The sequence below is a fragment of the Sinohyriopsis cumingii genome, chromosome 18, assembly GCF_028554795.1.
Source record: "Sinohyriopsis cumingii isolate HCF-2022 chromosome 18, ASM2855479v2, whole genome shotgun sequence".
Lineage (NCBI taxonomy): Eukaryota > Metazoa > Mollusca > Bivalvia > Unionida > Unionidae > Sinohyriopsis > Sinohyriopsis cumingii.
The window spans coordinates 38,768,358-38,780,401 of record NC_142978.1 but is presented as its reverse complement, the minus strand read 5'-3'; the positions used below and the strand labels follow the sequence as shown (position 1 = coordinate 38,780,401).

Sequence of the window (12,044 nt, the reverse complement as noted above, 5' to 3'; positions counted from 1 at the left end):
TGTCTAAATTATTCTAGAAATTCAGTGGGGTTTCTTACAGCACGTGAGGCCGCAGTCCAGGACAGAATTATTATATACAAAGACAACGAGATACACAAATATTCACCAGCACATGGCATAAACACCTTTTAAAAAAAATAATTAGAAATGTGGGGTGTTTTTTATTAAAGGAGAATGACATATGTTTAATGAGGATTCGTCCGAGTTGTAGGTCCTCATATCAGTCTAGCCAATACATTACGCCAATGCTGAATTTTATTTAACGTTGCTTTTCATTTCAACAAATAAAATTAGCTGTCATCCAGTATTTTTTTTTTTACACAAACAACAGTTTTAACAAGGAGATCTAATTCAAAGTACCATGCTGAATGAGACTCGAAAAAGCCTGTCGGCATTGAGATTCGAATTTACGACCGACCGGTTACGAGTCGAACACTACCAAAGCTGCCATCTCATTTCCTGTATTGTATGTATAGTTCAGCTGAGTCTGAAATCACCTACAAATATTTCGTAAGGCTGCATATTTAAAAAAATAAGACAAACGAGTATTGTAACAATGACATTAACATCTATATATTTATATCCTGATAGCAAATATATATGTAGTTATTTGTTTCTTTGAAACATGAACAGATTTATTGTGACAGTTTTCAAAGATTGTGAAAAAGCTCCGGCTCTAACACAGAGCAAATTCCGTTGATCTAATTCATACATTTATACAGTGTGAACCTTTTTTAATAAATGATCATAAAATCATTATAGGTTTCAAATGCCTTCTTTTATTTTGCTTCAAAAAGTAACTTGCAACGGATAAATTCCAGTACCTCCGTTATTTATCGTTAAAATAAAAATATGTATAAGATTCTTACATTCGGAACAACAACTATGGAGTTGTCACTTCCGCGAAGTGGTAAATATTATGTTAAAACAAACGTTGAACAAAATGACTTATTTCGTCCTTTATTTAAATTCAAATTAAAATAATAAACCTCACTTTTCTTGGGTTGGTTGGAAATTTCAAACAACAAAAACGCTGCAAAATAATTTGTCTTCTGTTAATAAATACTTTGATTACAATTAATAAAAACAATTTTTTTTAAATTAAAAAAGAAACAAACAAAAAAAAACTCAACTATTGTTGGGACAAATAGTCATTAGATTCGGTCTTGGCATTTTGCCTTGACCTCCCTCCCCCCCACCTCCAGCGTAGTTGTTTTTGTTCTGACTGCATAGTATAGTACTGAAAATCATATTCTCGTTAGTTTTATTGCACAAGGAGGTATAAAAACGTCTCTCTGGAATTCATGTTCGAAGTCTACTTGGGTTTTGTGACAGAATCCTTTTTTTTATATCGCTAATGATAACTTTGTATATGCCTTACACTTAGTAAGCATGCAGTGATACACAAACATATGACATAAATCATAGTGATGACAAACTCTGAAAAACCTTTTAAAAAGTCGCGTAAGCAGTTACAAAAACACGTTTGGACTTTATAGGGAAGAAATAACAATTTAAAATAACGATTTATCTTTAAAGGAGTTTAAAGCTAAAACACACGCTATAATAATTAGAAAACATGTAATGCGCACACACTGAGGGTGATATACAGTATATATAGTCGTAAATACGTGTATAATCATCATTGTATGCTCTCACTGATCAATGATCGATCAGTTAGAAGAAATAAATGATCACTCATATAGACAGTATGGTACTGTCGTAAGTGTCTTAATCGTGTAGATGGGCCTGTTTAGTAGCTGTGTATACCGCATTATTTGCATATATGACAATATGGAGACCTACAGGGGGCGGACTTTTGGCATGATTCACGAAGTTTGGACAGACCCCAAACCCCTGCTTCCGTCAACGTTTGATCACAAAAACATGATCCGTTTAAGCAAAACGAATCATATCTTGTCAGAATTGACAATCCTCACCTTCACACCGTTCTCCTTCAGAAAAGAATCCTGGATCCGCACCAGAGATAATTAGAGTCTCAGAAGAAGCAGTCGTTATGAAAACTCTTTTTAAAATTATTTTTAATCACTTTTTCGATGTTTAATTTAACATCAGTATTTACCTTTTGCATATTTATTTTCTCTTTTATTCACCATTTTCTTCCAAGCGATACCTCTCAATCCCCTAATCCTCAACATCCCATCCCCCAATTCCCCGTCGCCTAATCGTAACGAGTTCATCAGTATTGTACTGATAATAAATAATTAGAAAACGTTGGGGTGCTGGAGATTTTTTTTTTATTTGACTGACAACAATCACAATATAGTAGTACCACTCTTACCTGTATCTAGTTTAAAAACAGAATTATATTACTTTTTTTGCATCCAGGTATTACTGAAGCAATCCGTCGTACAAATGATGTAAAAACTCCGGCTTTATCCTTCAGTTATCAAATTTAGGGCGTTATCTTTGCATTACTCGGCGTATTTTATTAACCTCGGCGTATTTTGCAATAAGAATACGTCCTAATTATCTCACTGAAAGACTTTGCTTAAGGGGAAAAAAAATGAAAAAAAAAAATCAGCACGCTTGTTGAGAATTTTTAGGTATAATGACTTGAATTTCAGTCATACTTGAGGTGTGTATGTCGTTGAAGAGCGATTCATTCACCGTGCCGATTAAATCGATCCTCACCAAGGAGACCACTATCTCTTCATCTAACGAAAAACAGTCTGTATTGAATGACATTTGAGGCTCGCTAAGTAACACATCACTCTTGAGTGCTTTTAATTTTATTATTTCTTATAAACGTGAGCTAGATACGTATGCCACTGAATTTAGTTTAGTTCCGTGTATTGGTATAAAATAATATGAACGGTTACTCCAAACTAATCTATAGAATTCTTACAAATAAAAATATAAAGAAGAAGAAACAGGCTCCTTTTAAACAGATAATATTCCAGCAATCTGCATGATTTATAACTGAGAAAATATAGTTACAATTTGAAAATCATGCTGTTGTAGGAGTTAATTGAAGGCATGCTTATTAATAATTACCACCGTAGCAGGTAATGTTGTGTCTAGACTGGTTTATACTTTTACATATGATATATTCTGAAAATGTTATTAAACTAATTTCATTTTGACAACCAGTCTTTGTCATCTCCGCCCATGCGCCATCTTACTCTTGCACATGAAGTGGGTCTGAATCATTTCCTGGTTTCGGAAATTAAAAGGAAGTTCAAATAAGTCTTCCATTTAATAAGCGTCACCATGGCTGGGCGAATGCCAGCTGTTGTAATCGACAATGGCACAGGGTATGACTGCATAATTTTCAGTTTAAGCATATATGAAAAGGGAAGCGATGCATCCATCCCGGTTTGTCTGTTACTCACCGGTGTATTCTTTTTGTTCGTGGTTTGTTGTTTTTTATTTCCCCGACAGAATCAGCATTGCAATATTAAAACGAGTTTTCTCTTTTTGCTATAATTAGTAGTCGGAGAACGAAAATATAAAAATGGAACAGCAAAGACCAGTCACAAAGCTGCGCGTGAGGTACAGCTTAAAGTCTACCCGTTTATGAATCGGGTGCAAATTAGTAAGCCTAAAAAGGTCTTTGGAGCACGTTTTGTCATTTGATCTTGTACATTGTGTAAGTTTCACAGCACTTTTTGTTATCATTAATTGACCACTTGGTGTTTCCACTGACTTTTCAAATAGAGGTTAAAGAAAGATTTCCACAGCGTGTAATGAATGAAAAGGAAATTAGGAATAGTCCAGAATTGGGGTGAGGGTTGCAAAAAAGTATTCATGGGTTTTAAGGAGTACTGCCACATATAAAACAATTAAAATGTTATGTGTGGACTGCATTTTGGGATCCATTCATGGCTTACCCTCATTGCTGTGCATGGGTGTACACACATAGAAGCAAGGTGGGGAGTGCATTTGCTCCCCACCCCATTTCAGCTCAAAATATGGTTTGGTCTACATCCATTAAGCTTAATAGTCACCACATGTTTCCCCCGACCCCAAACCAATTCTGTGGGCACCCATATTGCTGTGAGAATTTTTAAACATTCGTTGAAAATATTTAAAAAGCCTTGCAGATTTACTGTATTACAAAAACGTGGATTTAATCATCATATTATCTTTGACTATGCAGTTCACATTCATACAGGATATTTGATGTACAGGAAACTCTTACATTTTGCCAAGTTATTCAGTAAAATTATAGAAGTCAGATTTTTAAATAAAAGATTATCTCCTAAGTTCTAAGAAAATTACCCCAAAATATAAATGAATTTAATTAAAATCAGATCATATGAACTAAACACAAGAATTACGAGTAATTCTCTGCAGTTGTTGTTTATTCCATACCTAATTGTAGATGCTTCTGCTCATGTGTAAGATTGATACCATTCAAGGATAAATTTCCTGATGTATTGTGTGCAGAGGCTCTATAAGGGGAAATGTTTGTTACCACATTTTAACCCCAAAAATGAAGTTCTATTGTATCTTCTTTCATACTGGGATAAAATAAATGCATTCATGTTTTGCATGTAAAAATGTTTTGAATTCTGCAAAAGCAATTCAAGAGGACATGTAGATAATACAAAAAAGCAAGCAGATTAACATAAAGAGTAAAATAAGTTTTATTTTCAGATTGGTGTGATTATTCTTTAACTTTTGTTTTATTTAAATGCTAGGTCATGCAAATAGTAGGTCATAAACCACATGTTATTAATGGAAGTATTCAATTTAAGCTTAAAATCTGTGATATTCATTGCTGTGTATGTAATTTCCTATGGCTATGGGTTAAATCTACCCCCTCTTCAGCCCCACAGATAACTTATACTTTAGTGTCTTGAGCAGGAAGTTAAGGTACATGTGCTAGTGCTGAGTGTATACCAGCCCATTACAGTTCACTGAAATGGCCTCTTGTTTCAGTTATTACTTTTAATAGCTGGAATATACACAGCGATAAACAGATTTAAAATTGTGTTGTTAAACTTTTTTTCAAAAGTACGTGTTAACATGCAGCGATTAGCTGGGCACACTCCTGCTGTAATTATTGACCATGGCACTGGGTAAGTTATAATTGTATTCTTTCAGGAAGTGTTTGTTCTAAAGACGTGTCTTGTTTTAAAATATGTAGTATTTGTACAATGTTGCATCCTTTTGAGTTTTCGTTCATAGGTTTAAATTTGTTATCATTTTCTTGTGTTTTCTTGTAAGTTTTAGGAAAGAGTAAAGGGAAGAAAAGGTGAAAACATTTCTTAAGATTTCACCACTCCAGGCTACTCCATCTTGACTCTTCTTTCAAAGGGTTTTTGCAAAATGCATCAACTTAACATTGCTTTACATGTTTATAAAGTTATTTCATGTATATTTGTTTATAAAGATGTGTATTCATGCACATATGCAGGGTGCATGTCTGTTGACTCCATAGATTAAGGGTAGTGCTACAGTATTTAGATTATGCTCAGTGTTTATTTCTTTGTACCTAAAAAAGGCAGGCTCAACAAATGCATGTCTCATTCCTTTTGTCATTTACTGAGATTTTTGTTAAATCACACTTTGGACAACCATTTTTATCATTGTCAGTAGACATTAAAGTGAAAATTTAACATTAACATGTTGGAGCTATATTTACTGACCATGCAGTAAAAATAGATTTCTCAGTGTTTTGTGAGGGACCAGTAGATCTGTAGACCTAATAGTGTTAGCTGACAAGAATCCCACTGACTTTCCAACCACTCCGGTGGCCTAGTGGTTAGAGCATCCGCCTTGGATGCAGGAGGTAGTGGGTTTGATCCCCGGCCGAGTCATACCAAAGACTTACAAAAATGGTACTAACAGCTGCCTCGCTGGGCGTTCAGCATTAAGAGGTTAGTGTTAGGACTGGTTGGCCTGGTGTCAGGATAATGTGACTTGGTGGGACATGATGCCACATGTCTGCAGCATGATGTCCCAGTGCTTGACATCACTATAAACTCTTACACTGCAGACATTGTAGTGATATGACTGAAAAATTGTTAAAGCTACATTTAAAATCCAAATCACACACACAACGACCTTCCTTAGACTAGTGGTAATTTTCAGAAATTGGTAAGATAAATTACCTCATGTCATAATCAAAATAGCCATGCCTAGTTTAAGATATTTTGTATTATTAATTCATGTTTTCAGTATACTTCAGATATAAATATATTAAAACTTACAAATCATTAGGCTCCACCTGCCAACTACAGTTTTTGTTTACTCAGCATTCCTCAAGTGGAGCTATGGTGTATTATGCAATGTCTGCATTACTAAATAGTGATCTCTCTGTCAAGATGAGTTGTGTGATTTATTATATATCTACATTACTAATCTTGGTTGACTGTAAAGAAGCCTTGTTAAAGGATGGCTTGTCACCTTGGCTAATTTACTATATCTTTATATGACATGCAGTTTTGAACTGCTATATCTTCACAATCTTAAACCCAATTTCTTGACATGTGTACCTTGAAAAATGTTTATTAAATAGTAAAATTATTTTCAAAAATGATTATAAAGTAAATGGTACTTAGAGATTTGTCTTTAACCATGCAGATAGAGTTCAGTATAAGAAAAATATTAAATGAAAAACTTGAAAAGATACTCTGAAGTTTTTAATTTATTCATGCTGTGTAGTGAAGATTGCTTAGGTGTGTCTATTTCATTGAGATGAGATTAAGAAAATTAATTTTTAAAGATTTTATAAAATTGAAACATAATGCTTTTCATGATTGGTCATTAGTCCAGTAGAATGTTAAATATTCAATCAACCGACTCCCAATTGCAGGAAGGTATAATTTTTGGATATTTATAAATGAAACAATATAATGTAGTTTTGGTAGAATTTTTAATTGTATTGAATAGAGTTTGGATAATGGTTATATTTTGCTTACCGTCCCATAAGGCCATGTGACCCCTTGGCTACGTCATTTGTATGTTGTGTTCTCCATTGTCCATTCACAATTGTTATTGCCAGCTTATTCTCAGAATCAGTTTGTACACGATTTTACATTGAGCATTTTGGCATCAGTGGTGCTTTTATATTCTTGTATAAACAGTGCATATCTGCATTCAGATGTGGCCACCATTTTGAAAATTACACACTGTATTACAACTTCTTTTTAAACAGCACTCAATAAAATGTGACAAAATTTAATAGGAAGCATTCTGGCATAAATGACTTTTAAGCTGATACATGTACGTGTATAAGTTGTGTTTGTGTTTTGGGGATTTTTAACGTAGCTTTAACAATTTTAGCCTTATTGTTATAATATTGGCAGTGTGACAGTTTATAGTGAAGTCTAGTGCTAGGGCATCATGCTGCATACCTGTAGCATCATGTCCCACCCAGTCACATTATCCTGACACAGGCTGACCAGTCCTAACACTAACCTCTTAATGTTGAGTGCCAAGTGAGACAACTTCCAGTACCAATTTTTATAAGTCTTTGATAAAACTCGGCCGGGGCTCGAACCTTCGACCTCCCTCATACAAGGCAGACATTCTAACCACTTAGGCCACCAGAGTGGTGTGTAAAAGTTATGTAAATCCACCTTCAGATATGGCTGCCAATCTCAAAATGCTGCTCAACAGAATATGACCAATTCTCACAAAGTTTTCTGGCATAAAGGTCTTTTACTGTTGGACAATTAATGCAGGTATTCCATCAGCTATAGAGAGAATAATAGAAAACCTTAAAATAGTTCTTTTTGTAACATGTGATCAACAGCAATAGAAGAAATTTATACATAAAACTTTCTACTGACCCTGGTTCTTGACCCAACTGCCCTTGCATTGGACCTTTATTCAGATGCTATCTAGGTGAGTGATTGTGGGCTCGATATTATTTTTTGTTCTCTTGTCAGTATTATGTGTGCTACTAAGACTCGTGATTGTATATTTATGATTCAGGTCCTTGTTTTATTATTACAGCTATACAAAAATGGGATATGCAGGCAACTCCGAGCCCCAGTTCATTATTCCATCGTGTATTGCAATAAAGGAATCGGCATCAGTTGGAGATCAGTCCATAAGAAGACTTGGTAAGGGAGTGGAAGACCTCGATTTCTACATTGGCGATGAGGCTCTTACTGCCACTTCATATTCTGTGAAGGTCAGTTGTGAACCATTGTAAGATCTGATCTATTCTGTGTCGTTTTATCATGTATTGTGTTAAGAAAGAAAAGGGGAAAAAGTCAAATCTTGCCATATGCATGGTGAGGCATAGGTATCAATTTTAAAGTTAAAATATGGCAGTGGTGATATAATCTTCATTGCTATCATGAATGTTTTGTGAGAAATATTTTGCAGGTCAGATCCTAGAGTACAGAGATGCCAACCATTCTGAACTTGGCAGAATTATTATGAAGATTTCGTGAAAATTCTTCATTCTGAATTATATTGATGAAGTTCCACACAAATTTTAAGGAATAAAATTTTGAACAGCAGTTTTCTTCTTGACAAAAATGTGGACAAATATACTTAAGTACCAGTGTGATAGACTGGTGCATAGAATGTAGTTTCTCAATGTGAAAAACAGCATCTCCATTTCAAGAAATCAGTCAGTTAGACTGCATTTTAGGTGAAAAATGGCATAGAGATGAAGAGAAAAAGAGAAAATAAAGATTGAGATAACTTGTCAAACCAGATGTTTATGGTTATTGTTTTGCTCCAAAATGTTTTAGGAAATTCACAATTCATCACTTCTTATCATTAGACTTTCATTGTTTCTGACTGTGTACAAGTACATATAGACTCTTATGAAGATGCAGTTAATTGTGTGGGTTTGTTAATATTAATGTGTTTTCTATTTTGGATGGGCTCTCTCAATTCAGCAGTATTGACTCAAAACTAAGTAAAAAGTCAAGAAAAGGTTGTGTTATATGTTGGAAATACTGTGCAACGAGTGTCTCAAGCCATGTGCTGTTGTTATTCAAAATACAGTATGGCTCATTTATATGAATGTGTTAATGAGATCAATGGTGTGACCTGTTGACCTTAAGTAAACAAGTTCTATGCTTGAGAAAATAGAAACATAAAACCATTTGATATTATTACTGTATTATCACATTTAATCTATGGATGTGATATGAAAATAACAATAAGTAATTAATATCTTTTTTATGGATGACTTTTAACTTTCATCAGTTCTCATTTGGAAAAAGTTTTACGGTAGGCAATATTATGATACTGGGTATAGACTGCTTTTCAGTTTTGACTAATTGTACAGTGACAGGAGATTTCTAATTCATGATATTCTTGGAAAATAATATTTCTTTTGAATGAAAATCTTGTGGAATAGCATGTGGACTGATGAATGAACAACTGTGTTTAGTAAGCACAGGAATTTTCATTTGTTTACAATGTTTGATACAACTGGGGCTGTTTGGGGGTGTTAGACAATGTTTGAAGAACAGACATTTCTAGTTGTTGCCGTCTTTGCAGTAGCTCTTGAGAGAGTTCGGATTTTTTGTTTTTGTAGTCAGTGATGTGTATAGTCTGTGTGCCAACAGTGTTTTCTGTCATAGTTTGTTCCACACAGCATTGCGAATTTTATACTCTCTGTAGCTCAGTAGTTTCTCAGGTCATTGTCATTATATGTGGCTAACAGTACCTAAATTGTTTCATACAAAGTATTTAAAACTAATTAGGTACTGATATCTACATTTAGTGATGCTGACCTGAAAATTTACCAAATTAGGCCCACAGATAGGATAAAATTTTCCATGCTGTGTGGAACAAATTATAGTTTCTACCATAATTGCTCGAGTGGAGAAAAGTATGTTGTAAAGAATACTTTACTCTGAGAAAATGAAAAATGAACGTGTTTCTGACCTTTAAAAGGAGTTGCATTTTTAATGGACAGTGTCACAAAAAGTCAACACAGGGACACTAGTTCTTTACACCCAACATCAGGAATTTTATCCTGTCTGTAACTCAGTAAATTATTTGGTCAGCATCATTAAATGTAGCAAAAAGTGCTTGATTCATTTCACATGAAGCAGTTGAAACAAATGAGCTACTTTTAGCTACATTTAATGATGCTGACCTGAAAATTTGCCGTTACAGATAGGATAAAATTCATGATGCTGTGTGGAACAAATTCTACCATAATCCCATTCCAATGTCGGCACTATTAATTACCAACTTAATCCACACACAGTTGACAACTTTGGTTCAGAGTTCACTTAAAAATAAATAGTTAAAGTGTCTCATGCGCTGCTTACAATGTTTAATTTTAGTGGATTGGTGTGAGTGAAAGCTTTCAACTAAAGCATGGCTATATCACATGACATTCAGTCATCTACATATAGAAACCAGCAAACTCTATATCAAATCGGTCCCCTAGCAGACAAAAACATGGTTATTAATTTGGTTTGAACAAGTGTAAATAAAAGCACTAATGGTACACAACAAATTAAACTCCATAACAAAGAAATATCTTGGTGTTCAAGCATTTATTTCACAACTCAGGGAATATCAGTGATAGGTTTTCAAGTCGCAGTGCAACTGATTTTGTGTCGACGCTGATGCATGGAATTGAAATATGTAGTTGCCTGTTAAAATGGAAACTACTTGTTTCTTAATTTCTTGGCATTAGTCCTTGATTTCTTTGTGCTCAAATTTGAAATGTGTGCCATAGCATAGAAGGCAAGAAAAACCCTTTGATGAATAATCATTTAAAATTGGAACGTTGTTTTACTTCATCAGCAGCACATGTACTGGTAATTGGGCAGATTTATCATTAGTGCCTTTTTTAAAAAATGAACTTATTGATCGCTGTACGGTGATTACAGATTATTCAGTACAGATGCTTCGGTGGCCTAGTGGTTAGAGCGTCTGCCTTGGATGCAGGAGGTTGTGGGTTCGATCCCCGGCCGAGTCATATCAAAGACTTACAAAAATGGTGCTAACAGCTGCCTCACTTGGCGCTCAGCATTAAGAGGTTAGTGTTAGGACTGGTCAGCCTGGTGTCAGGATAATGTGACTGGGTGTAACATCATGCTACATGTCTGTGGCATGATGCCCCAGTGTTAGACATCACTATAAACTGCCACATTGCAGACATCTTAGCGATATGACTGAAATTTTTTTAAAGTTACGTTAAAAATCCAAATATGTACATACCATTTCTAAAAATAGCAAATCCTATAACGACTTCCTCTCAAAACTGCTTAACAGAATTTCACCAAATATGGTAAAAGCACCAAGGCATGAAGGGGTTAAAATTCACATGGCAAACTTCTCTTGCACTTGGCTGCTAGACATATGTCAGCCAGATAACCTACCTCAGGTCCATTCAGTTTTCTTTGTGTTACAGCAGTTTAAGAATTCAGTGTTTAATCCAATCAAAAGATCTGGTTTTGAAAACTCTTTTCTCTTTAAATATCAGCATTTTTTTGGCTGTTGCAGAGGACAGGTTTTAAAAATCCAGTGTTTGTCATGGCCGTGATGTAGATTCTGTAACTTCTCTTGTTTATAACAGTGGCCAATCCGCCATGGCATAGTAGAAGACTGGGATCTAATGGAGAGATTCATGGAGCAAGCTATCTTCAAATACCTCAGGGCAGAACCAGAAGATCACTACTTCTTATTGGTAAGAAATACGTTTTTGGTGGGTACTAATTTATATAAATTTTGTGGTTGCTACAAACATTTAAATACCTTATGTAAAGTATCTTCACAATAAATGCCGACATATCTGTTAGAGACATTTATATAAATACTGAATACTGCAATGAATTTTACTAGTTTGCCAAACCTTCAAAAATTGATACCAACAACAATAAATTTATTCGTGGTAGTTGTTGTTGTTGTAGGGTTTAACGCCATTTTTCAGCACAAAATAGGCTATACATGGCGGCCAGTATAACTGGTGGAGGAAGAACCCTGGAAAACCCTGGGAAGAACCAACCCACGAGAAGCTACTGGCAAGCTTTCTCACATACCCACATTAGCCAAGCCTGAGACTCAAACCCACGCAGACAGAGGTCAGATGGCAGTGATCTGGAATGGTGAGTGCTTTAGACCACTCGGGGGCCCCT

The 12,044-nt window shown here is 34.9% G+C and overlaps 1 protein-coding gene across 2 annotated transcripts in view; it reads left to right on the top strand.

Moving 5' to 3' along the window:
* The first annotated feature begins 3,125 nt into the window (after nucleotides 1–3,125).
* Nucleotides 3,126–12,044, top strand: part of LOC149776438 (actin-related protein 3) — a 37,139-nt gene continuing 28,220 nt past the window's right edge. The window contains exons 1-3 of one of the 2 annotated variants that reach the window (XM_089940851.1): nucleotides 3,126–3,278; nucleotides 7,933–8,113; nucleotides 11,486–11,596. In XM_089940851.1, coding sequence (XP_089796977.1) covers nucleotides 3,235–3,278; nucleotides 7,933–8,113; nucleotides 11,486–11,596 — 336 coding nt within the window. In that variant the 5' untranslated portion in view covers nucleotides 3,126–3,234. Of the gene's footprint in view, nucleotides 3,279–4,844; nucleotides 5,049–7,932; nucleotides 8,114–11,485; nucleotides 11,597–12,044 lie in introns of those variants that run through there. The other variant, XM_089940850.1, reaches the window with a different exon arrangement.